The sequence below is a fragment of the Harpegnathos saltator genome, unplaced genomic scaffold (genome assembly GCF_003227715.2).
Source record: "Harpegnathos saltator strain DR-91 unplaced genomic scaffold, Hsal_v8.6 scaffold480, whole genome shotgun sequence".
In the NCBI taxonomy this organism is placed as follows: domain Eukaryota; kingdom Metazoa; phylum Arthropoda; class Insecta; order Hymenoptera; family Formicidae; genus Harpegnathos; species Harpegnathos saltator.
In genome coordinates, this window is record NW_020230294.1 from 726,261 (window position 1) to 753,998 (window position 27,738).

Genomic DNA, 27,738 nt, shown 5'->3' on the forward strand with positions numbered 1-27,738 from the left:
AGCGTGCTTCCGACAGCCAAACCCGGCTGTCCTGCTTGCTCGTACCAGACGATGATCTACGAGGCGGTGTGCGCCCTCGCACCTACGTGTGGAATACATTACCTCGCACGGACTGCTAGTCGATGATTAAAACGTTCCGTTAGCGACGCTCGTCGATATTCCAGTGTTCTCTCGCCGCTGAAGTCGCGGCTACTTTTAATTGACCACCGCGCGTGGTCAGTGCGATTATGCGCAAAATATCGCGCGCTCGACTGTCCGACGGAACGATTCTCCGTGTCAACGGCGTGTCCGCGTTTCACCAACAAGGTGAATCCACGCTTCTGATCGCGCGTGAATTTTCGCGTCGCGAGTCCTTCTCGCGCGCGGCTTTTTACTCCGCTCGTCATGGCTGGCAGCGAGCGTGACGATCGGCAGGAGGAAGAGGAGGAGGACGTAAAAACGAGAGAGAGAGAGAGAGAGAGAGAAAGAGAGAGAGAGAGAGAGAGAGAGAGAGAGGCAGAGAGGCAGAGAGAAGAGCGTTACTCTAGAACGTATTCTAAATTACCCGAAAATGGAGCGCTCGAAGACGAGGCGAGAGGAGGCTGCCACTTTAATTAATACCTAACCATGTTTCCGACAGCCTGTGGCTCTGCTTCCCATATCGCGCCGAGATCTAGGTCGCGGTGCTCGAGATTAGATGATGACTTCGTAATTAACGGGGAGAGGATGCCGTATTCGCGAATTACGCTCGCGCGAGGAGAAAAGACCGCGCGTGATGTTACAATTAGCGAACACCGAGCGGAGGAGATAATGCGTCCGCGGCCTTACTCGCGCCCGCTCTCGAGATCCCCCTTTCGAGATTTTTATCTGTGTCACATCTTGGAATATACAAGCAGCCGGCGACCGAGATACGACGGGACGACGTCGGCGCACTAATGGGCCCTAAATTAGCCAAAAACAAAGCCACCGCTTCGGTACTGCAGCCTGCTACCGACAGCGCGCCCTTTCTTGCTCCTCGTGCTGCGCGCAAATCCACCGTGCACACGCACATGCGCGCACGAGCGGCGGCTGCGATAAGTTCAACGATTTAGCGTCAACGACGCTTTTTTCCCCGCTATTTCTCACGCTCTCCGCGTCCTTGCTCCGAGGGGCGGGGGGAAGGAAGGGGAGTGGGGATCCCGCTCTCAGGACTGTCGCGCGTTTTCCGCATCCGACGAAACGTAACGCCCCAAGAATTCGCAGAACGAGCAGCACGTCGAGAGAATTTTCGGCGGCGGGTTCGCGATGGCTCGGCGACGCCAACGACGGGGAGAACAGCAGGTATAATTGACATTCCGGCAGGTTCCTAAATTAGGCAGAAATAGGCCATTCCAGAAATGGGCGTGCGCCTAGGCGCTGTTACGTTCCGCCGACAGCGGAACAGCGCGCCGGTAATTTGTGACACGGTAGCTCATGCCGGCGGGGGATGGGGGGGGGCGGGGGGTTTGCGGATTCGCGGGACACGGCAAAATACATTTACCGGCGACCGGTAGCTTACTTGGGAGATTTACGGACGGGCGCGAGAGCGAGCTCTCCGAGCGGGCGCCGTTGTTCCGCGTTGATTGAACGCGCGGTAAAAAATGGCACGGCCCGATAAGACGGATAGGAGACACGCGGGAAAGTTGACAATTCGGCGCGCATCGCGTGCGTCACGTTCGGGACGGACGACGCGGGCGGATTCCGCGCCACGCGGAAAATGCGCGATCGTCCTTCTACCCCCGTCTCTCTCTCTCTCTCTCTCTCTCTCTCTCTCTCTCGCTCGCTCGCTCGACAGCGTGTAGAGTTCTCGTTTCTCCTCTTGATGAACTTAAAAAAGAATCAGGTGGATTGCGAAAACGATTCGCGATCGTGAGAGCCAAAAGGTAATAATAAAAATCTGTCGCCGAATAATATAAGAGACCGCGCGTCGTTCTCGCGTCGCTTCGCCGTACTTAGCGACGAAGATGGTTTTCGCGCTGCACGCGCGAACGAAGCGACACGGATCTGCGTCCAATCATATCGGTTAATATTTGCCCTGCGAGCTTCTCTCTAATCTCAAATATGCCTCTCGCCTAACTGGTTCCATCCGACCGTCCGCGTCATACGATCTCCAGATCGGTCGATTGACTATCAGCTTGCGATTAACTCGCCACTAATGAGCAGCGAATCCGCGCCTTGCCGTCCTATCCGACGATCGATCGGTGGGCTCTGGACCTGAAATCGACGCTCGAGAGACACAGGGCGGCCGGATTTTGGGCCGCACAGTGCCTCGCATTCACCATCTGCCGGCAGTTTTATTGGCGGTGATTCTGGCGCGCTCGACAATCGCGGCCCTGTTTTCGCACGTTTATCGTAATGACCGGCCATTATCGACGAGCACGTCGCTGTAATATCTCAAGTGTTGTACAGTTCTTACATTCGCGCTGTGCGGGTGGTATCGTGCGACTCTGTGGCACTGTGGGACGGTAATAAACACTTGTGAGCAGAACGAATTCAATTCTTTGCGGTCGTTCCAGCTCTGTGTGATCCCATAAGCTAATTAATTTATGCGTACACTCGACTCGAAAATTTGTATACACTGGTAGCGTGTTGTTGCGCATTAATTAGATACTAGAGAGTCCAAGTGAAGCGCAACTTCACGTGAAGTAATCGAATTTTTACACGGAGAAAAATATCCGAAATATCCGACTGTTAATTTTGTTATCCGATCAAATATCCGATTAAATACACCGGATATTTGATCGGATAACGAAATTAACAATCGGATATTTCGGATATTTTTCTCAGTGTACGACTCAGCTGGAAAGGAAACGCGAAGAATAACTCGAATCGCAAATTCTCATCGTGAATGACTTTTGTTAAAATTATTCAAACGGACCTTCGTCCGTCCAGGACAATCGTGACTCTGTTTCCGCATTTATTATCGTAATAGGCCCATTATCGAGCGCGATGTCTCGCGGCTCGTTACTTTGCGGGTGGCATCGGCCTCCTTTTCCCGACGCTTTGCGTGTCCTCGCGGATCCTCCTCGTCCTCGTGTCGTCGTTGGCTCTCTACATTATTATCGTATTTCCCGCGATTGCGCGTACACACACACACACACACACACAGCGCATGCACACAGACAATCGCTTGCATTCAGGACTCTTAAATCGAGACCAGATCGCTGAGGCGATTTTTATTTCAGTCCGAATTTTGCGCACGGTAAATTTCTGATTACACTTTAATGTGTCTCTTCACTTCATTTAATATGCATGAAAATGCAAAAACGATTTGCTATTTGCTATTTATACAATATCCAGTAGGTCATCGAAGGCGCACACAGCGCCAAAGTAGAAAGTATCTCGAGAAAGTATGCGAGAGAGCATCGTTGTACGATAATTGTTTAAATGTAGTATCATTGCTCTCCATTGTTCGTACATATCACAACTCGCGTGCTGTTTTAGCGAGATGGAGGCTGCAAATCTAGGTTCTTGCCACCGGGGGCCAATGATTTTGGTTACGACACTGCGCACACAATCAGAACGCGGAGAACCGACACGGCCGGGCGTAGTTTGTATGCTAATCAGAATCGTGTTCCTTCCCATCCGCGCATCCTCGCCGCTATCCCTCCCCGCCCTCCATTGCGGATTCTAACTATCGTTGACTCTATTTTCCATCACGTCTTAGCTTAGCTTAGCGTATTCGCGCCCTTGTTCGGCGCCGCGTTCTCGCGCCGAACGCGGAGATCCGTCCGATTGCGAGAATTTTATTCGGAGATACGGCGATCGTAATCGAGAAACGCGGAGCGAATAGCCAACATTTGGCGTTAAATATACGGCCTGAGAGCGCGAGTTTCGATCTCGTGCTCGCGAGAGTGAATTCAGCTCTGAAAAAATGCCGGTTTATCGTCCGCTACGGTGAGGAATTTTGTTTATTTCTTTCATTACTTCACAATTGATATAATTGAGCATTACGAACAATAAATGACAAATTTCTACGTCACATTAAACATTGCATTGATAATAAGTTATGGTAAATTAAAAAATACTTTGCACGCGTGTGATCTCCACTCTCGGAAAAGGAACAGGTGTGTCGCCGAAAGAGCGAACTGCAAACGGCACACGCTAATTTAAAAAAATAGGGAAGGACCAGTTTATCAACATTTTCCTCTGTAAGATAACGTCAGCCGGCGCAGATTCGCGCGAATAAACCGGAAGAAACGAATTGCGACAGAGCGGAAACGACGCGGGCTCCCACTCCTCTCGGAGCACTTCCCCGCCGGCTCTTTTCCCTTTTCCTCCATTTCCCGTCGCCTTACCGCGCTTTGTCTCCATAAGCCACATTCAGGTCAGCGGCACGAGGTTGCTTTAACGATCTGCATTGCATGAGCGTTTCGTTCTCTCGTACGCCGTTCGTCTCGTTTCCACTTTTACAGAACGTCGGTTACCGAACTGAGGCCGCGAGGAATTTTCGAAAATGTTCGAATGGAAACGGCATGTCGAAGGTTCGTTTCGAAATTCCGCGTCCTGGTTTCCGATCGTTGTCTCTGTTTTCAGAAATATTTACGTTGGCTGGCACTCTCGGCTGTTTCCAGTATCTCTGAAAACATCGACGAGTAAACATGAAGAATGAGTCTAGTTGAGAGCGGATGAGAAGGTTGAAATGTTCCGTACATGAAGGATGGGAGGGAATAAATTAAACCAAAAGCCGTCGAAGCCGATAGTCGATCCGCTGTCCTGAAAGATTTCACTTCTGTTCCGTCTTTCTCTCTTACCTTATCCTCTCTCTCTCTCTCTCTCTCAATTCCTTGTTGCGACTCAATTCGAGGATGTACACGACGGTTGACAAACACAAGCCACGGTTATTTTACATGGCAAACAAACGAATCGGACGATCGGCTTTATCTTGTTTATGCCTTCGGTCCGTCCGGGACCGAAAAATCCCATAGCTGTTTCTCGAGTAACGTCGAGCTCCGTCGTTGGAACACGGCCGCCGGCGTCGCGACGACCGCGACGGCGGGTAAACATGTAACCGGCGATGTAATAAACGGCCGAATTAAAAAACGCCGACGGAAATCCATTCGGTGTAGAATTGAGTTTTTAATTCGCGGAATCACGGGGCGGCTCTAAAACTCACGCAAATCCCTCTCTATTCCTCCTCATTCCCTGTAAAGAATTAAATTGAATTCTTCCGTTGGGGAACCGGAGGGCTCTTGTAACGAAACAACCGGAAATTAAAGGGTTAAACTTTCAGTATTAGAGAAAGTAAAATATATCGGCAGAAATGCGCGTCCTCGGCTAACCAAATTGAATTCCTCCGTTCGCTTCTTTTCCGGATCTTACTTTTCCCACTCACGAGCGAACGTGATGGCAACTTTTTCTCTTTCCGCACTCCCCCCCCCTCCCCTCTCTCCTCCCTTCTTCTATCTCCCTCATTTTTCGCCCTTAACATCCAACACTCTCTTACCCTCGCGTCTTCTTCTTTCAGCTGTCTGTTCGAATGCACCATTGAGTTCACGCTCCGCTCAAAACCGAATATGCTTTTTGCGTGCGTGCGGGAGTGAAATTGAGAAATAACAGCAAACATATCTCGCGCCGCAAAGTACGATCCGACAGGACGTAGCGCTCTCGCACGTGCATACCGTACGAAAACTGGCAATTATGTAAAGTGGACCCGGTCTCTCGGCATACTTAGACATCACACCACCGCCCTGATGCATCTCCGTCGTCTAGGATGTTGCAGTCATTGCTTGTTAACGCGCGCAGCCCGAGTATCCTAAAAAAAAAAATATATATATATATATATAGCTAATCCTCTTTCGTGCCTTCCGGCGCGGCGCGGACGCCCTTCTTCTTCTCGCACTCGCGCGGTGCACGACGTCGGTAAGAAACGCACGTGCAAAAAAATCGCGAGATGCACTCACGGATATTACCGAGACATCGGTGGGAGGATTACCAGACGCAGCTGGATCATTAGGATCAAACCGTGGCGGAGCGCAAACGAAGGCGCGAGATCTCAGGCGGAAATCCGAACGTAATGCGCGCGCATAATCCGATTTTGAAAAACTCCATTTCGCGCGTCATTAAGGGGACTGGTGGGTCGTGCTTGTTTTTGATAATATTTTGTGACGAACTGAATAAATGTGCAAGAATGAAAAATTTTCGGTATAGTTGTACAACATATGAAGAGTAGAAAAATTTTGTTTATTAACAAATACTCGTATAAATATACGATATATATATAGCTGAAATATGCTCTCCTTTTTTTTTTTCAAGTTATCGATTTTGCAGTAATATCTCGGTGATCTCCGATCAGAGCGAATTTTAGCTAGAAATCTTGAGGAGACTTATCATTATTCGGTGAACCACTAGAAAAAAAATCGAACAAAATTAACAAAACGGCAACTATTATTGGGAAAAAATTCAAATTTTTCAGTTCTTTTACAATAAAAGAATCAATATCTCGAAATGAAATATTTTGATGGAGTTGTTCATGGTTCACCTGAGAGCCACATGAACAAATATTATTGCTTTAAAATTTCAAATCGATACGAAGCTCAGTTTCGCAGAAATCACTGCAAAAAGTTGAACAATAAAATTTCGAGAAAAACGCGTTTAAAATTTATTTATATTACATGAGTACTTGTTTAAAAACAAAATTTTTCTACTTTTCGTATGTTATATAAATATATGTAAAATTTTCATTCTTCAGTTTTCGATCACGCGTTAAATACGCGTGATCGAAAACTGACTCGGCAAAGGCCGTTTTATATAAAGTACATTGCAAATTAATTATTTATTATCAGATTTTGTCACGATAACATGGCGTGTTCTGTGCCTTAAGGATAATTAGGGAAAGTCTCGCGGAGGAAACTCCACTTCGGGGAAAGCGGAGGATGTGGAAGTCCTCGGCCACGTCGGAAACAGTTCGGATAAATTAATGTTAATATTTACCAAAGCCCGCTTAATATTTACTTCCTCCCCGTTGCTTTCACATTTACGGCAAATATTTCGTCGGTCTTTTGAAATATTCGATTGAACATCCCGCGTTATTCGATCGATCACACATCGCGTGAAATTCGATTTGAGCCGAGTCTCCCAGTTTGTGAGGCAAGCGGTGCAAAAGCGATCTTGCTGAATTTCGAGCACTCGCGTGCGCGCGCGCGCGCGCGCGCGTAAATCAGCAATGTTCCATCGTCACTCTTGGCGTCGCGTTGCCCATCGCTTTATTTTACGCACTTACGTATGTACGTGGTAATCGGCGCGTAATCAGCAGGCCATTGTGAACGCGGCGCATCACAGGGAGAGGGGGTGTTGCGAGGGAGGCGGGGACCCGTTGCAACACTTTGCAACGCGTTGCATGCGATATACCGCCGCGTAATATGCGCGGCTGCAATTTCGCCGGTGATTCGACGAATTATCGCGGGGGAGGGCGAGGGAGCACCGGCGGGGGAGCCCGGGGGTGCGAAGGGCAGGGAGAGAACACCGGCTGATCCACGCTCGTTGTTTCTACATACGCGGTCGGAAGGGGCGGTCTGGCCCGGTCTATGGATAATTTAACCCACGGCGGGCCTGAATGGGTTATAATTGGTGATGACAGGCCATCACGTGGCGGCGCATTCACCTCGCCAGGAGAGAATGTCGTGTTCGAGGACACGCCGAGTCCTTCGCGAGCGACGGGATCTCCTGATGATGCCCCGGCACGTCGCGCGGCTTGACGCGACATAACGCGTCATAACGACGTGCGAGAGCTTCCTCCCCTTCCCTTTCAACCGTTGAATTTCGAACTTTCGACGCGTCGAGCTCCTCTTCACTCTCGACTTCGTGCGGGCTGGCCGTTCCTCTTTCATTTCTCTCTCTCTCTCTCTCAAATTGTCGGACATTGAAATGTCGAAATTTTAGGATCATCGCCCACGAGCTTTTTCGTAGCTTCTCAACCGCGTTTCCCGACCATCGAGCCGACCCTGAGCTGCCTCGAGCTTACACGAGACGGTGCTTGGCCGTCGCTTGGCGGATAATCGCGGCTTGTGAGTTTAATGAGATAGAGAATGAGCGGTTGATAGATGCGTTCTTCAATTTACGCGAGACTTAAGCTCCTTTGCGGAGATCTCTCGCATAACATGAATACTGATCAAACCTGGCCTGGCGCGTCTCTCGCTCGCGGGGGCTTTGTTCCGTAAAATGACTGATCTTCGAGCTTTACCGTCCGTCCGTGAGACTCTCTTCACGGAGCGATGCTCCAACTTTAAACAAGCCTCGTGATCGCGTGCACTCTTTGATTGAAAAGCCCGAGGGCAATATTTTAAAATAGCGCAAGATAATTGCCCCGGGAAGCACGTGTTTCTACGTAATATATGCTTTGTACCACGTGAAGTGAAAGAAGAAAGTTATTTCTTCGTGGAATAAATTTGCGCGCGAAAGAAAGGAGAGAGATATTTACACGACCGCGAGGTTCTGTTGAGATATATCGCTCTTCGCTTCCTATTAACAGACTGAACATATGATGGAACACTTCACGGTAACATTTTTCTTCTCTCCCGTCTGCAGCGACATTATTCCTAAAAATAAAATTTCCTCTCCTAAAACCGATCCACGCATCACGCTGAGATACGCGTATCGAGATCGAGTATCGTGTTATCTCGCGTATTACTTTTCCATCGCTGAATTTGCCCGATTTCGCATTTATCGAGTCAGCCGTAATGGCGATCTTTCGATCTCGCCCGGGCGTCTTTTCCGAGCGTTACGACGAGCGCAATCACGGGGAATGTAACTGAGATACGCGCGCTCGTGTATCTCCGGGATATACGGGAGCGTAGAATGAGCAGGCGTATCCTTCCAGTGTTGCATGTCGCGCGCGCATACGCACACGCACGCACGCACGCATGCATGATGTGCCCATTTCGCAGTGAAGAGGATCGAGCACGGGTCGTCCGTCGCGGCGCGGCGCGGCGCGGCGCGGCGCGGCGCGCCGGCTCGATTCAATTACGAAAGTACGAGGCTAATTCTCGTGACGCTGACGTGCGCCGTACGGCGCAGCTAGATGCACCTTTCGCGCGTCGCATCGATGCGCCAATTCGTATCCGGTCGTCACGACGTGATGCAGCACCGTGTCCTGTCTCCAGTTTTGGCCAGCGTTGAATGCCTCGGCGGTATAGATATCCTCTCTCTCGCCGTTCCGCCGGTGATATACTCGCGGATGCGACCTAAGAGGGGGATAATAAAGGGAATCCGACGGGGGATGAGAGGAACTCGAGAGGGAGTACATCGCAGTGCCTCTCATTTGCAGATCTGCGAATGGTACGGGATCGTTGGGAATAATCGGGCGGGGGGGAGATGTGGTGAATGAATGACAATCGCCTTTGAGTACATTCCTAGATATTTATCTATCTCCGAATCCCCCCTAAATTATACTCGACACATTCCCAAGACTGTTTTGTACTTTGTAACATCCTGCGGGGAAGGCAGTTCCGGTCCCCTCGGGTCTTCAAATGCTCGCATACTTGGTCTCCTCGACGCGGGGAGTCCCTGAGTCACTCCGATCCGAGGGTGTACTTGAATTTTCGCGACTTTGAGCACTTGGACGTTGCGGGAGCTCCTTTATAGTTCCTCTAGTAAGATCCTCGCTTCGCGTGACTGCGACATCGCAGACAGACTCGCGCGATTCGTATCGCATCGCGGCGGGAAACTGAGAGACCCTGTTTAAGAGATGCGCGGATCGCGCACAGGTCGGCCATTACCGCGGTCGCATTCCATTGTAGTCTCGCAGACAGTGTTATTACCCTAACCGTCCATAATTACGTCATCGTCATTGTCCCCGCGCATGTATCCCCATAAATGCCACACGGGCCCTTCGGTCCTACGAGCATCCTTCTCTGCTCTTCCCTCCCTCTCTTCCTTCCTTCCTTCCTTCCTTCCTTCCTTCCTTCTCCTACGCATGCCGTCATCAGATCTGTGACATTCGCACAAACGTCTGTGCCCTGACGCCGGCTCCCGGACGACGGCCCACGTGGACACGCGGTGCGACACGCCGCGACGCAGCACCGTTTACCCTCGCCGGCATAGAACGCGGCGCCCTGCCTGAATGCCGACACCCGGCTGCGTGTGTGTACGCAATAAGTTCCCTTCACGCATTTCGGTGCGCGTGTGCGCGCGTCTCCTACACAATATATATTATTCGTACACAGAGCGCACACGTACACACGAGCGCGCGCGCATGTGCGATCGCAGTGGTGCGATTACTCACGTGCGCTAATATTCCTGGTTGAATCGTAACGTTCGTGTGGAACTGATCAAGCATACCGGGATGTTTCGAGGAGGCTTCGGGCGGGATTTCATTCGTTGTGTGTCCGCCACGTCATCAATCGCACGCTCGAACTTCCTCGAGAAAATAAGTGTGCACGGGGGGGGGGGGAATATTGCGGTGCGAGTTGCAACGAAATTTCTATTTATCTACAAATGTCGTGCGCATTTTGACCTTTCCTTGTCTGCACACATTCTGCGCAGTGGATTGGTTCCTTTTGTTTCTCGTTATTCGCTATTTCTGCGGTAATTTGGTGGTGGTGAAACGGTTTTAAAAGAGGAGAGAGAAGAAGATCGTGTTAAAAGATCAGCACGAACAGATCAGGTGACCAAGCTGAAGCTGAAATAAATCACCGAGCGCGGTCCTGAAGCAACGCGATACTTAACGAAACATCGCCGCCCGGTCTCTCTCGGGCGATTTGCGACCGATAAATAATAATGCTGAAAATGTTCTCGCCGCGTCTGAAATTTCGCCGGGGCGGTCTCCTTTATTCGCCGTACGCGCAAATGCACGCACGCGAACACACGCGTGCATACGTGTGCACGCAATGGCACGCGAGTCGATTAGCCGACGTACACACGGGTTAATGTGACGTTACGCCAGTTATGTTACCGTGTTACGTCGGGTATGCCGACCGCACACTCTACGTGCAGTCTCGCGGGGAGCGGGCGAGGGCGCGGGGAAGATGTGTGTTGGTGAAGCACAGCGGGGTTGAAGGAGGGTGAGTCTTCCCCGGAGGGAGAGAGAGAGCGCGCGCGCGCTGCGCACCTGACGGCCGCGAATTCGCTACCTGCGTATTAGACTGCATTTCGCGAATTATTGGCGCAATCCTGCGTTCAGCTTCCCCTCGCCGCCGCCCGGCACTGCCCTCTCCACCCCAAGTCGGGCACAATGCGTTCCACCGGCGCGGCATCGAGTGGGGCATCTTCCGGAATCCCCGATAGATTCCATCGGAGAATTATTCCGAAGCCTCCCTCCCCCGTCGTCGTTCTTTCTCTCTCCCTCTCCGATGGGGATCTATCCTTCCGTCTACGTATTGTTCCGCGACTCCTCGATTGTCATGCATCGGCGGTTCTTTTCAGGGTTGTTTCGTGGTCCGATAGACCGCGGCCTCGAGAGTTCTTCAAGTCGATTCCCCGCGAGAGTGGAAATAATCGCGGCATCGTCGGCGGCCGGGCGACCGTCGATCGTCCTGTGCGTGAATCTCCTCGCTAATTTTTCAGCCGCTATCGATGCCCCCTCGCGCTCTCCCACCGACACACTCATGCAACGAAAGCTGTATGTGTGTGCGTGTGGGGAGAGGGGGGGGGAGGATCTCGAGAGCCCGCGAGATTCCGCATCCTGCGGGTGCGGCAACAACTTTACATCGACGCAACAATAAAACTATTTCGCGGAATTTCCTTCGCGTACTTTGGTTAACGATGTTTTCCCTGCCGCGGTGATTATACAGCAAGTACAAACGAACGCCGAGAAAAGGAGAGAAACAAGTCAATAATTGAAATTGCTTGAGTTTCCGGGAACACACGAATCTCAATTAATTAGAAGGGAGACGCGATTGCGGCTTCGCGTGTAACTCCGCTAAGCAAATTTGCGCTATGAATTCGCCGTGTTGCGATGGTGAAAAATCGCGTTCCCACTTGGGGCGATACGCGTTCGTTGCGGATAATAATAATGAAGAGTCGGCGAAATTAACAAGGGAAAAACGCGTGAAAGAGCTAACTGCCACGGATGTGCCACGCGCGCGCTACTCGCTTTTATAAACGAAATTATGGTGATCGTACGCGGCGCGTACGAAAGGAGACGGAAGTGTTCTGTCGGATCTCTACAATCAGACAAAATTGCGTTAACGCCTTCTTCCCTCTCTCTCCCCCTCTCTCTCTCTCTCTCTCTCTCTCTCTCTCTCTCTCTTCTTCTTCTTTCTCCCTCGTCACAGCGTGCCGAGCGAAATTAGGTCGGATCTTCAAAGTCACCTAATGTAATCGCGGCTTCTGTTCGAGCACCGTCAGCGAATCGCTCGCTTCGCGCGAAATTAATTCGCTACATATTTTTGCGGAAATCCGAAAATATGGCGCGACAGAGCCGTGTAATGCGGATTAACGAGGGATTGCCGCTGTAAAAATCCAAATCGTTTCATCACCGGTAAAATGTATTCCGATGATAATCGCATTGAGATTTAAATTTGCAATTTTTGTGATTTATCCCGACGAATGGCGGTCGCGACACAAGCCATGTGACAGACAGTGAATAACCAGATTATCATTTAATTTAGCTTCGTTAACTTTACGCCTGATAATTGTACATTTCTGCCCGCCGATGTTTCATTTTCATATCCGGGAAATAAAACGCGTACATGAAAATGCGTCATGAAAAGCGATAAGGTAAACAATTAGCGCTTCCCGCCTTCTCTTCTCGTTCTGTTTGCAGGCAGCGCTCGCGACTCGCGTAAAACCGGGCTCAATGACGTCGTTTGAACGCGAAGCGATATTTCCCCGCGAAAGTCACGCGAGCATTAACGCCAGAATTCGGGTATAAATTAAGTCACGAAAGTGACGGCTGACGCTCACGAGGCTCTTAATCACCGCCGCATTTAATTACTTCCTCACGTGGCAATAACCGGGGCTCTACTGGCCTCATTTCCCTCAAAACATCGTCATCTAGAGTGGGCCGAACTAATGACGGAGAAAGACGCCCTTATCCATGTGATAAAGACGATGATGAATCACCATCGTCCATCGTAAAATATTACGCTTACCGGCACTCGGCGGTTCGAAATTAATCTCCTTTGTAGTTTTCTTTCTGTTTGATCTTTTTTTTTTATCAGTGTTTTTAACGTTGCCGCCTTAAAGTTGATTGACCGGTGGCTGAGCGATTGATTGATTGATTGACGATTTGCAGAACTTTGTAAATCGTGGCAATAGCTGTTTTCGTGTACGTCATAAATCGCGGATAAATGCACCGCGATTGTGTTACCGCGCGACGGATAAATTCGAATTTCATCTGGTCGAGGAATCGAAATGCAGCGCGTCCGTAATTTCGCTCATGCTCGGGGAACTCGCGTAAAGTCGAGCGTGCGCGATTCCGCGTGCCCACGCGTTGATCCGCACGATGAGTGATTTCGCGACAGCGCGCGATGTACGAAAATTTAATTTCCCGCGCGTGGGAAATAATCCTTGCTTAGGAAATTGGCTGCTCGAACCCGCCCGCTCCTCCGGCTTTTCGTCCCTTCCCCGTCGTCCTCTTACCCTGCGAGCTTTTGTACGCCGGTACGCGAGGAGAGGTCCCGACCAGAAAGAGAGAGAGGAAGAGAGAGAGAGAGAGAGAGAGAGAGAGAAATTCGCTGCTGTTGATCCGACCGGCCGCGCGAAATAAAATAAAACGGATATTAAAACTGGCGAGAGCTAATTTCCTCGCGTTTCCAGGCATAATATTCGTTTCCCCTCTTGCCGCCTCCTTCCGCTTCTACGCTACGGCACCGCCTCTGCCTTCCTCTCGCACTTTTATTCCCTTATCAGTGAGCTAAACCATCTATCGGACTGGCGGCTCCTGAATATTCAGCGGTGATGAGGAGATGCGGGAGGAGAGAAAGAGAGATAACGCGCGAGAGAAAATGAGAGATGGACAAGGTGCATGCGGAGGCGATGAAATCGACTTTAGAATCCGAGCGTGACGAGCGACAGTCTCAGCTTTGACGTAGCTTGCAAAATGTGATTAAAGTACGCCAGGACCAGGACACCAGAACCGCGATGCGATTCTGTAACGCCAACTTGTGCGAAAATACACGCGACACATTTCCCTCCCCTCTCTCTCCCTCTCTCTCTCTCTCTCTCTCTTCGATCAAGTCAAACCCAATTCTTTGGACTCTTGGACGCTCGCTTCAGCAGTCTAGCGTGTCACGATATTTTTCGAGATGTCCGAATACGAAGCTGCAAGCAGTCAACTGCTGCGAACGATAAAACCTAATCGTCTCCGAAACTACAATGCGAAACAGCCTCGATTGCGCACACATTAGGCTCATCCTGAGGCGAACGGTGATGAAGCCAAGAGGGACGCCAGCCGAGGGACAATGCGAGACCGATCGATCGATCGGTCGGTCGGTCGGTCGGTCGGCCAGTGGCCGGCACGCCGATACCCCGAGGTAACGACCTCAAGGAGGACCGACAGCTCCTCGAAACGACATTAATGCCCGGCGTCAAAGGAGAGAGAGTCCGACGCCCTTCCTCATCTACGTGCTCGGCGAGGTACAATGCGCTTGGCCGAGTACACGAACGAGTCCTTCTCTCGTGGGACATTGCGGAACTTCGCCTTTGCTTCCGTGTCTAACCATCTTTGAGGTCATTACAAACGCCCACACCTACCTCGTGTTTTCGACCTTTCTCCCCTCTCTCCTTCTCTTACTCCTCCTTTTACCCTCCCATCCTCCCACTTTCCCCGTCGTGGAGATCTAGCCGGACGGCTAGACGGTTAATCAAGCCCCGTTTCACTCACTAACTCTCCACCTTGCCCGATGACCTGTCTGGTACTTGCATCCACCAGTCGCTCTGTTTCTCCCTTGCGCTCCTCTCGCGGCCCTTGAAACGCCGCCTCTGAATATTCCGAATGGGATTAGTCATACGTGATTGTGGCACGATGCATTCTATCCGACATAAGAGGGAATATATCAAGACCACTCTCTCTCTCTCTCTCTCTCTCTCTCTCTCTCTCTCTCTCTCCCTGCAAGGCCAAGAGATCAAGACACGCTTTGGAGAAGACGCCAGAGGCGCGCGCGCTAAGCAGAAGGAGACTCGGTCAGGAGGGAGAGGAACTTACCCCTCTTGTTAATTACTCTCTTTGTTTCAACGGGGGAGTGTTGTGTCATCGAGTATCGGGTTTGCGAGCGAACAAGCTTGGAAATCGGCCAGCTGATTCTATCGTTGCCGCTATTGGGTGTGCGCGCGCGCGCGTGCCACTTTTGACAGATATTACTAGTTTCGCGAGTCTATCGTGCACTCGAGAATGCATTTTCGCGTTTTCCGTTCCACGGGGAGTATTCTTCGCAGGTAAATTCTTCCCCGAGCAGGTATTATATAGGTTTGTATAAGGCTCAATCTTCGCGCGACTCAGTTCGCTCCTACACTTGAGAGAGAGAGAGAGAGAGAGAGAGAGAGAGAGAGAGAGAGGCATTCTCCTCCTTCAACCTCTCTTTAATTCACCGCTCGACAGCCAAGCGTCAACGTCCGGAAACACTACAAACAAGGAACAAAAGACTCACCTACGGCCTGAAAGCTTCCCCCGAAAGCCCGTGCTTTACTTCACGAACGTTCGCTCGTTAGGCAAATCCCACCCCCTCCCCCCGCGAGCATCCCGAAAAAGGCGGCCGTGCCTCTTCCTCGGCCTTAGCATACAAATTTATTCGTAAACTTTCGCAATTTAAATGTCCGCGCTGTTTCAATCAAGGGGCGTCGCCGTTCCCTTCCACCTAGCCGCCCGCCCTGCCGCCGCGCACGTATAAACAACCCCCCGGATTAGCTTTCCTCCCTTTAGACTTTCATCGGTTCACTCCGCCAACGGTACATCCGCGCCGCATTCCCCTAACCGAGATATCAACTCCGTAGGATTTTCGTGTTAGCGCGTCAAATATTAAGCAGCCTCGTTCTCTCGTGCCGCAATCAGTTTGGGGGATGAGGTCAAGGGGGAGGGGGGAAGTTGCGAGAAGGGGGTCTCGACTGCTTAAGAACTTCGAAACAGCTTCGGAACTCGTTTGGATCCCTGATCCTTGTCCCGCTGGCCCAGTATTTCGTAACCCATAATTATATTTGCTCATTAACCTCCCCGTGTCCCGCGCCGCCCCGCTCGTGCTTCCTTCTTCCACGAGTTTCCACGAGGAATAGAGTTATTTCAGGCGGGAGCGGATCTCTAGGAAATTTTCGAGGGGACGATCGCCGAAATTGGAGGTTGAGTTCCCGAAGGAATCAACTTTCCGCTGACTGCTGTTTAAGTTTTCCACGATGTGTGCCCACATTGGCCGCGCGATAATATTACATCTTGAGAGGAGAAAAAGTTCGCGGGCGAGGCTGCTGCTCGATCCTAAATTCGAAATAATTCGTCAGCAGTTTCTCGTTCGAGTGCAAATTTTCATGTCTAATCACACACAGGACAGTTAATTGATATATTTGAAATTGATTTAATCGTGCTTGCGCTGGGGATTCGCTCTGTGGATCAGAGCGTAGATGGGGGAGTTTTGTGAATTACCGCCGTTAATGCCGCGTTACATATTTGTCGGATTTCCGGCTCGAGATTGCCGGCTTTACAGCGGCGCGTAACTTACGCGCGTATCACGAGGAAGCTGTTAGCGTCTCTCTCGCCGAGAACCATCCTGCAAATGGAAGCTCGGGTGTGCCGAAACTTATACATCGCGGTGAACTGCAAGCGCTCCTCGATTCGCGCTGCTTAATGTGCTCTCGAAATTGTTTAAATATACTTGTGTAAATAAAATTCGCATAATCTGGAATCAGATTTCTCGCTCGAAATGCGTGCGTTGTTTCGGTCACGATTAATGATTTTAACGAGTGCGAACTTGAATTTACCGGGATACCTTTCGCCGCCAAATATTTGTCGACGCTGCAGATTGTATTCGAGAGAAGTGTAATTTCAATTATTATACCTAAAATTCAGTTTTACCCAAGCCGTCCATTCACCGAGCTCATTTAATCATCTATCAATTGGAAAACTAATTATATTTCGCGATCGGCCTTTAAAACCGACGATACTGCACTCGTTAGATCATTTGCTTTTATCACGCGCACCGTAACTCTATCTAATCCGTTGAAACTATGTACTTGCAACGGCCACAAATTGCGACCGTACTTAATCGTCACGTGAAAAACCTGATGTGATTTTTACGTCGCGGATATATCGTCGTACCATTACCATTCATGCTTGATAGCGTAGGTTGCTGAAAAAATACCGGGAACTTTCGTTTTTATTATTATTCCGCATTAATGACGCAAATGGACGTTATAATTCAATTTACATTCGTCGCATATTTTTAGCGCAAATGGCTCTCCTGACACACTTCATCGAGATTTGGAGTTATTTATTACTCCACGAGGATTAAAATATAAATTTGCGATCGTATTTTATCAATGTACATATGATCTCTCGCACGTAAGTGACGGCATATGCAAAAAAACTTAACCAACTTCGAAGCATAATGCGAGAAATAAAAATTTCCATAAATTCGCGTTTCCGACGTGTTTGCGACGCAATCGCAGCGAGGAAACAAGGACTCTAACTTTAGTCTTGTACGAAGGGAGAGAAAAAATGTCCGTTTCCTGTTCGGAATTTCAAGCGAATTATCGTTCTTTTAAGGGAGCTTGGTGATTGCGCGGTTACGTGGTCTCACGTCCTCCACTGAATCGTTGCTCTTGTGAATTGTGAAATGAGAGATCTCTGTTTGGCGTCCTGTTAATGTCGGCCGATCGAGTTGCGACGAATTAGGCAATGGATAGCGTATTAATTATATTGTTAGCGGCGACGCGAGCTCGACTCGACCGCGGCGGTTTTTCCGGCGGTCTCGCGTCCGGACAGTGCAAATTTGCGGACAAAACCGCATGTTATTGGTCACCGACGCGCCAGACTTGTACGCGAACGTATCTGGCGTAGACTTGTCGGCGGCATTTCGCCGGCACGGCGCGCGACGGTCGCAAATTTGTCATTACTCTCGCCACGGCGAGCAGTGCGGCTGAAATATACGCATGCATATTGAAACGCGGTTATTTATTCCACGCCGCTATTTTCATCGTTTTCTCTTGACGCGTGGTTATCTCCCCTCGTGATACAAAGACAAACGTGCGTGTGCGAACGTTAGCCCTTATCGATTGTTTCATGATACTTGCCGCCGTGTCGTTGCATTTTCTCTCGTGTGAATTAAATTCGTGTCTCCTCTTGTGTCTCCCGGCCCTTCGCGAGAGAACGAGATGAAACTTATATATATCTGATAGCGGTCCGTCGAACGTGAACGTGGAAAACTTTCCGCGAGACATGAGAATTTCAACGAGGTGTGTAGGGACAATCACAGAGACAGAGACAGAGAGAGAGAGAGAGAGAGAGACGCCGCGAAAGTTCCACACTTCCGGTGTGCGATGACGGTGGTGGTCCGAAAGCATCGGCACCCTCTGTTGAACCAGCTCGTTCCCGCAAAGGTTAAACCGCTTTGGCTGACAACTACCCCCGTCAGCCGCACCCTTATGCTCGTTACCCTGAAAAAATTGCAGCCCGCAAAGGTCCACCTCGTGTTTCTCGCTGCCGGTGCAAGGCCATCGATCGACCCCGGGGTACACCTTCGAACCACCCTCGAACAGCCGCATATTTTAAGCGCGCGTCATACACACGCTGGCGACTCGATAATTCTTGAAAAATCTCTACGAGGACCTGCTTTTTTACGCTGCGCGTTTGCATTTCCCTTCGGCGTGCTGCCGCCTTCGGCCCGCTCGCGTGAATTTCCTCGCGTGGAACTCCGCTACAGCGAATCACGAAGCGCGTATAATAAGTATAACCCGACGACGAAACCGCGACAGACACCGGGTCTGCTGGGAAGGAAGGGGGCAGAGTGGAAGGGGAATTTCCCGATATCTATTTCCCATTTGAAAACTCAAAGAATGATATGTATGAGATGTGCATTCGCAACGCGAGATGTTTTACGGGCGAGCGCGGGCATCCGAGTATCAAAAGCGCATCAACCGCAACGTAGTACCACGTTCTTAAGCGTTAAATAAGAAAACGACGGTCGCGCTGGAAGCACACTACGGCGGAACACTCGCAGCTCCTTGTAGTTCCTGCCAGATATAGGAAATGGAAAACGTTGCGCACAGCAAAGATTCGAGAGTATCCTGAGAGTATCTTCCTCTTTCTCTCCTCTCTCTCTCTCTCTCTCTCTCTCTCTCTCTCTCTCTCTCTCTCTCTCTCTCTCTCTCTCTCTCCCTCCCTCGTATCGCCGGAATAAATCATTTCTTTTTTTATTCACGACCGTAAACTCGCAGGAAAGCACAGGACGAAAGAAAAGGAGAGAGTGGGCAGGGAGAGGAGCATGTACTCGCGGCCATGAAGGCTTTCGGGCCATAGAAAGACTGCCCCGGGCATGGAGAATCGAGGGTAAGGATCGATGAGAACCTCGACGAGCCCGCCACTGATAACCGGCCGCCTTGTCGCATGACTGAACCGGAATAATGCTCGCTGCATGCTAAACCTCGCTGATAAGCGCGCACCGACGCACCGTTCTACGGCGCGATAGCGGCAAAACAATATTCCCCCCTTCGTAGGACGTAGATACGGGACGGTCTCCGGTTTTACGTCGAGCTGCGCCAATCGAATTTCGGGATACGCGCGACACTTCGATACGTTGCTCCCGATGCTGACAACGAGCGGTTTTAATCACATTGTAACCGGATACCTCGTCGATTAATCGCGGCGATTCCTTGCGATTCTCAAGAATCACAAGGGATGGGAAGCCGAGCTCCAGAAGATCCCCGAAAGGGAAGACTACTAAAAGATGGATGGACAGTTGGACATCCGGGGATCACAGGAGACGAATTAGTCGGAAAGACAGGCTCTAAGCCTATTTGAAGAGGAAGAGGAGGAAGAAGAAGAAGAAGAAGAAGAAGAAGAAGAAGAAGAAGAAGAAGAAGAAGGTATTGCGGCGGCCATACGAAAGTGTCGCGAACGATATGTCCGTCCGTCTTCCTCGCGTATCCTCGCGCTCGTGTGTCTCCCTGAGAACAAATTGTGATTGGATAGACGAAGCCGACGAACTTCCCGCGGAGACGAGAACGGCGGCGGCACTTGGGGTTTCCAGTCGGAAACGCGCCCGCGTTATCGGGGAGCCGTCCCGTTAAATTACAATAGAACGTCTGGCGACTGGCGAATGTCACGAGTCACATTTATGAGCACCGCCGTGCCGAACGCGACAAACTATCGACATCGCCGTTGAATTTAAGCATCCCTAAATAGGTGTAGCTGGATAATATCTGCGAGGACTCGCGCGGCATGTCGGGCATGTCGAGGAAGGCGCGGTCGAGGGGATGGAACAGGACGGAAAGTCGTTTATCGAGTCGACGGCCCGGGGTGTATTCACCGCGCATTGATATGCAAAATTTGTAGTTCGAGGAGCTCACGGGGACATGAGCGCGCGGGAGAGCGAGAGAGAGAGAGAGAGAGAGAGAGAGGGCGGAAGGGTAAACTTCGAGATCCGAGTGTCTCGGGTTGACTTTATAACCGGCCTCGCGTTCCCAGTATTACGTACCACCGGTACCGATATGCGCTACCGGATATGGCTCTCCGGTACAGCCCGCTAATCCACGCTTCTAAATATCCTGTCGTCGTTTCCAACTCCGCCGCTCCGCTCCGCTGCGACTCGTCGCTTTAAGACTATCGAGTTGTTGGACGAGACGGCAGCGGCAGCGGAGAGGCGTGAAGACAGATTCGACGTCGAAATTCAACGTAACGTCGCTCTCTCGACAGAATCCTCACGGCTGATTGGGCGATTTCCGAACGTTCCGAGCTTTTTATTTTTGGTGAAGAAAGAAAAAGAAGAATAAAATCGAGCGACGATATGTCGGTATTAAATGTATCCCGAGTACGTGGCACGTTTGCGCGCATAAAAAAACCTCTCACACGTGAGAATGAACACTCGTGCCGTACGTTGCTGAGACACGTGCCGTAAAATTACCGCCGCGTCCGTTATTAATCTTAACGACCGAAAAGCGATGATGATTCGTGAAGCTCGGGAAACGTCGATCGCCGCTTTCAGCCTTGCCGGCTGCTCGCGCTCGACACTGCTGGTTACGCGCGCTTCCCCTCGCTCGTATTATTTCCGCGCTTATGACACCGCGGACACACCCCGCGAAGATGCTCCCGGACGATCGACACCCCGCAGCCACGTGCAGCCGGAGAAGACCGGAGGAGAGACGGTGCGAAACGTCGCGAAAGCGCAGGAGCGAGCTGCAGCAGCGGGTGGCAGTGGGAGACGACAGTTAATTAGCCCGAGTTAAAAGCTCAGCTTAAATGACCTATTCAGCGCTTAGAGCGTAGAGCGAATTCACTTTGTCACCCCGTCGACCCTGTGCCACCCCCCGCCCGGGGAGAAAACTCGAGAGGGGGAGAGCAAGAGACATCGCAAGCGCCGCCGTCTACGTTGCCTCGTGTCTTCGCTTCGTGTGCACGCTTCGACGGTTTATATACACTGAGGATTTCATCGTACGGCGCGGACATTAAGAAGACGTTGAGAGACCTCATCATCTTTCACGGGATGAAGGATGTTTTTTGTTCCCGAAGAACCGAGCCGAGTGCGTGCCGTAACGTGCCGATGCGAAGGGTTCTTCCCGCTACTCCCGCCCTCCCCGCGCCCTCCGACGCGCAGAATATCGCTCGAGATATTACTAACACGTATCCGTGCGATTTCCATGATCGAAGTGTCGCTCGTGCGTCGAGACCTCGATTTGTTCGAGGAAGCTTGATTGAACTTCCCTCTGCTCCCGAAGACCGACGGGGGATATGAAACTGGCTTTAAGCGCTTCCGCGTCTCCTGCCAGCCGAGCTTCTCCACGACCTCGTTCCCCCTCGGCCAGCGCCGTTCCTCGTATCATCATGACTAAATGAAATCCATTAGGAAATGGAAGAACGGAGGCGAGACGGGCAGCGCGAGCGCGCGAGTATAATGAAAAATCATTATTACGATGACTGCGCCGAAGCGGAGGGGAGTGGTGCAAGGAATTGACGTGGCGGGCGAAAACGCGACGTCGATGTTCCGATGGGGATGTAAATACGGAGGGGGGAGGGGAAGTTGGGCTCCCGTCGGAGCAGACGAGCGGAGCGTAACGATTTTCCAGGGACATTCAGAGCGCGGCGAGTCGCTGCCGTCCCTCCTGCCAATTACTCGAGTTCGATCTATCTCAGCTTAGGAAAACTATCTTAGCAACAAATTCACGAAGGCCGCGGCGCGGAGCAACCCGGAAGGCAGGCCAAACGCGTTCTCTCTCTTTACGCCGCGTAGCCCGAAATATCCAGCAACTATCCAGCAACCATGAGCAACCGCCGATATATATACACCCGGGTCGGCTACGAGTCTTGCTCAGCCGATGCTTCTTCAGGACGTGAAAGCTTCATACGATACCTCAAAACCGCGAATCGCATTCAGCGATCCCACCGATCGACCGGTCCGCGCTTTCGCGCCGTCCTCTCCTCCGCACGACGACTCATCCTCATCCTTTCCCCTCCACCACCCCGCCGTCCGTCCGTTCGTCCGTTCTTCTCTCTTCGTCGGCACTTCTCATTTAGAATACGTCGATCTCTTCGTTTTCCCAGCCTCCGCCTCGACCTACTGCCGGAAGTGCACCGCGAGTTGTTAACCTTAGTTTGCGGTTTAATTACACGAGCAAATATTATCGAACTGACGGAGTTAATTAGATAATTAAAACTTAAAGGGTAAACTACTTTGCCGCCCCCCCCCCCCATCGGCGCGCCGGTCTTTGAATATACATGAACATGTACATGCGAATACCGCCGGTGTCTGCTGCGCGCGCGCGGTCGCGAAACGTTGAAAGATTTAAGACAGCCGGGAGAGCCGAAGCTTCCGTCGCGTTTAATCTTCGCCTTCGCGTATCCGCGTGCGCGCAGGAGAGAGCGCGCGTACGTGCGAGAAATAATCATGGGGAGAAATCTGCGCCGGCCATTGTCGCGACATCGTCGGAGAGCGCGCTTCTCTCTCTCTCTCTCCCTCCCCCCTCCCTCCCGCCGCCCGCATGAAAGATACGACTTTACGATTCTTCGATCCGTGATGTGAAAATTTTCACTCGATGAAACGACCCTCTCTCTCTCTCTCTCTCTCTCTCTCTCTCTCGTGATTTACGACTAGGCGACGTCAACGACGTCGACGTCAGCGTTGACGAAGAAATCCCTTTAAAAAGAAGGAAGCTGCAACGGCGGAGATCAAGGCCGTATGTTTCCAACGTCATTATCTCCGGTCGGCAGAGCTCGCGACCCTCGTCAGAGACGGCGTTTATACCGCGAATCCTCTCGGATAAGTGAATCCCCTCAGTCGGACGAGCCGAGTTTAAACGCTTTAGCCTGCGACCCGTGATTAGTGGACACCATGTAGACAGACGACTGTGACTGTGATGGACAGATCAGAAATGCGAGCGTACGACCGCAGGGGAGGGTTGCCAGGCAGGGCGGCGGCAAACTTTGTCGACAACGCTCGGCGGACCAGCGCTCCAGTTCTTTTCTCTCTCCTCTTTCTCCCGCTTATTTTTCGCGATTCTTTCTCGCGAAGGAGTCAGAAAATTCTGGAGATGGCGATCGGTACATATCGCGCCGCCCGCTTCTCCAAATCCTCCAAAGTTGAAGCGACCGTTCGCGAAATGCACTCGCGTGCGAATCGACGTGGCGCTCAATTATCCGGAACATGATTGCAGTTTAGCGATAAACGTCCGCCTCTCGTTTCACATTTAAGCGCGATCTCGGTGTCAAGCCGGTGTCACTCGGGATCTCGACTCTGATAACGCTAATTAAAGATGAGAGCGCGCTTCAATTTGTGCATGTAAAAGACGTGTATTCAGACGGTCTTGCAGATACGGTATTGCCGAGCAGCAATCACGAGCGAGTTATTATGCGATATTCGTCGAGCGTATGTTAATTCGCGTAGGAGATGATGAATGCAGCGAAGACCGGTCGCTCTCTACCGGGTGGCTAGGAACGAGCCTTATTATTTCTTACACTTATTATTTCTCATTGAAATGAAGGCGAGGTCGAGTGTCTCTCTCGGGAGCTTCGTAAACTTCTTCTATCGCGATGAGATACACTTCAACTTACACCGTCGATATCACTTCCTACTTGTATCGCTGAATCGAAGCCAGGACCTCGCACTCTTCTCGTTTCTCACTTCACTCGCGGCTTCCCTTTGACTGGCGGGGGGGGGGAGAGGGGGAGGGGGATCGCTTTATATTCGATTATTCGCAATTCGAATCGAACATCGATGTGTCTTCCGCACATTCCCGGCCAAAAGTCAGGCCGAGAGGGCGAAACCGAAAAGAGGCGCGACGACTGCGGGACACCCAGTATACACATAAAACGACGCTGATAGGCAAACGCAGTGCCCGATTCATTAAAGTTTACACCGAGGAAAGCTCTCGAGCGCGCCCACAGCAAAGCGCCTGCCTGTACAAACAATTGCAACGAGCTCCCAACTAATCTGGTGTGTCGACGGGGGCTGGTCGGCAGCGGGGGTAGGAAAAGGAAGAGGAAGAGAAGGAGGAGGAGGAGAAGGAGGAGGAGGAGGAGGAGGAGGAGAACAAAGTAGAATATCAACATCCTCCGGCTCGTCCAACTTGAGGAATTCACTGTGAGCTTTCCGAGATGGTATTTCGAATGAAAGCGGCAGTGACGTATAGAATCGTCCCGACTGACCGAATTTAACTTTCCGAGTCCGCGAACGTCATATCGCGTCTATCGGTGAGACGAGCGAAAGCCGCGGAGTTGGTAGGTTTTTTCTTCATCAACACAGACGCCTCAAACGAATCGAGCTGTATCGCTCGAGGGGACGCAAATGAGCAAGCTCCCGTGAAAATGTGTCGCGGTAATTTGAGATAATCTGCGTGTGGAGTACTTCGCGATGTTTCGCAGTAATTAATGATGTGATTATTCCTTTTGAATGTGACGAGTGAATATTACGCAGTTCTTCCTCGGCTCAGCTCAGCTGGTTAAGTTGCATCGTAGGGAACTCTTGTATATCTTGTCAATTGCGTGCGACAAATGGTCGGCGAAAGCAATGTTATTTATACAACGCGATATGAACAAAACGTCAGTTTGTTGTCGTATTCGAATCGAATTTGCTTCCACGTAATCCCGCAAATTCTTGGAATTCGAAGGAGAGTCTCGGAATACAACTCACTGCACACTGTTCTCTGGCTATTCTGTCCTATCTTGATGTTACAAATATTTTTGTTATCATTTTTGAACGTACAAGTGACGCTGCAGGATAGCTTCAGAGACTCATGAGAACACATTTTTAGAAAATGGATATTGGAAGTTATTTAATATCCGATTGCCCCTCTCTCTCTCTCTCTCTTTCTCGAAATTCCACCTGCCGCACGTGACGTCGCCAAATGGAAACCGACGGGACTGTAGTTGAGAAAGCAGTCCCGCCTGGAAGAGCGATAAACCTTTCGCGCGAATCCAAGCACTCGGCTGGAATTTGACGGATTCCACGTCCGCCCTCGGGAAATTGAAAGCTAAGATATCCCCGGTTACGCCTCGAAGGATCCGGCGAGAGCTAACATCCTTCCATCCTTCTCTGTTGCAGACACAAGCGGAAAGTGCAAAACTTACTGCCGTGCAAGAGCGCAGCGGGCGCGACGGCGGTCGGCGGGCGAGGTCGCATGCTACCTGACGGCCAATCGCACCCTGCCGGCGTCGGCGTCGGCGTCGGCGTCGGCGGCGTCGGCGGCGGCGTCGGCGGCGGCGGTAACGCCGCGGGTGCCGTTCTCTACGAGGACCTGCCGGACGCGATGTCGCACTCTCAGTTGCACAACCACCTACCGGCGGCGGGCCATCACGGCGGCCAGGCGCCGACGATCGAGGTACGAAATCCCCCGCCGCCATGCGAACCACCGCTGCTACCACGCAGGGACCGACCGCCGCAGCCGCACCACCTCGACTATCTCGACTACCGCGACCCCAGGTCGATCCTGCGCGTTCAGGACAAGCCGTCGCGGGCGGTCCTGGGCGGCTATCGGACGCCGCGCGCCCTCCTCGCCAAATCGCAGGGGGTCCCCCTGTCAATCGCTTCCCAGTCGCCCCCTCGACTCAATCGCCCAGCCGGCGCGAGCAGTCCGTTGTTGCGAAACGAGAGCAACCTCCTGCGGGACAGCCACCTGCTGCTGGCGACGCAGAACGCCCTGATCACGAGCCATCGGGCCCCCTCGCCCCCTTTGCCAGCCGCCGCCGCCGTCGCCGTCGCCGCTGCCGCCGCCGCCGCCGCCGCCGCCACCGCCGCAGCAGCAGCAGCAGCAGCAGCAGCAGCCAGCCCGCCGTCGCCGGCGGCGACGAGTCCCCTCGGAGAATTCCCGTCTTGCCGGGACCTCGACGTCAGCCTGGTCGCCGACGGCTACCCGACCGACGTACGAGTTCCCGCAAGGCCTCGCGACTCCGGTATCCCCATCACTCCTACTCATCGTGCCGCGAGACGTCGCACCTCCCCTGCGCCTCCCCGGCCGCCGTCGAGTCCTTCGAGCGGACCCGCGGGCGCGGCTCGCAGGCGGCCGTCGGTCGACTCCGAGGGCTATTCCTACATAGACTTCAAGGACTCAGAGTTGGAGACGGCGAGGTACCCTCGCACCGAGGCTCCTCCTGCCGCGAATCCTGCCGCCGCTGGCAAGCGGATACCGTCGCGGCCGGCGACCTCGCGGTCCGGATCGATCGACTCCGACGGCTACTCGTACATCGTCGACTACGGCGGCGGCAGGAGAGTTCCCGGCGCCGCCAGGAGGCTCATCGCCGACGGCACCGAGGAGGAGGTCTGTCCGCTCTGCACCATGCAGCAGATACACCACCTCCTCAGCCAACCGGAGGACGTTTACCTGCGTGTCCAAGACACGTGACACGCGCCCTCCTGGCCGTCGGCTGACAGCCTCGTCGCGGCGTAGAAACGGACTCTCACCAGCTGGTGAGTTGCGCGCGGGTCTCTCGGACGCGTCTCTCGCCCGCACACCTCCGTTCCTCTCCCATCACCACCACCACCACCATCGGGGCGTATACTCACTTCGACATATCTCGTGGACACGTCGTCGTCGCTCACTGATCGCGCACCAGGTCGACCGAGACGCGACGCGACGCGACGCGACGCGACGCGACGTGACGCGCGCGAAAGGACGCAGCGCTGCGTTTCGTCCTGAGGTTATCGCCGTAAGTTATCTGGCGCCCTCCGGGTCCCGGCGAGCAGACGGAGGCAGGAGCGCATATCCAGGTATATCCCACTGACATTGACACTGAGGGCTGCGCGCGCCGCTCCGTCATTGGACCACCGTTTCCTCCGCGAGGGCGCGGCTCGTCACCGACCTGCATTTGTCTCTCCTGCGTTTGTGTGCGTCTCGCGTGTTCGTACGAAACTGCAATTGTGGGAGAAGCGTCGGGAGAAATTGCGCTAGACGCAAGACTACTTGGTATTCGTCAGCTGAAAGGCGCGTTCGGTTTCTTTTTTTTTTTCTTATTTTTGCTATTAACAATGGCTATGGAGGAGAGAGACTCGCCATGTTCCTTGCGAGCGCTGACTAATTTGGCTTAATTAAGACAATGTGGACGTCGGGCGCAGCTACCCGGAAGCTTCCTCTCTGCTGCTCGGATCACACACGATGCTTTTTCTCACTAGCTTCCAAAAAGACCGTAGCGGTTGGATTTTTCACGTTTCTAGGGGACATCGTAGACGCTAGAGAGAC

The 27,738-nt window shown here is 52.0% G+C and overlaps 1 protein-coding gene and 1 long non-coding RNA gene across 3 annotated transcripts in view; one reads left to right on the plus strand and one right to left on the minus strand.

The window, feature by feature from the left end:
* pxb (putative Hedgehog signaling attenuator pxb) overlaps window positions 1-27,738 on the plus strand; it is a 454,145-nt gene that overhangs the window by 410,043 nt on the left and 16,364 nt on the right. For both annotated transcript variants that reach the window (XM_025302251.1, XM_019843914.2), the window contains exon 4: window positions 25,608-25,884. In XM_025302251.1, coding sequence (XP_025158036.1) covers window positions 25,608-25,884 — 277 coding nt within the window. The remainder of the gene's footprint in view (window positions 1-25,607; window positions 25,885-27,738) is intronic.
* On the minus strand, window positions 3,305-27,323 carry LOC112589347 (uncharacterized). Its single transcript, XR_003113481.1, has 3 exons — window positions 27,066-27,323; window positions 5,444-5,752; window positions 3,305-4,576 (listed from the first exon to the last, which is right to left on the minus strand). It is a non-coding gene; the product is annotated as an uncharacterized LOC112589347 (long non-coding RNA).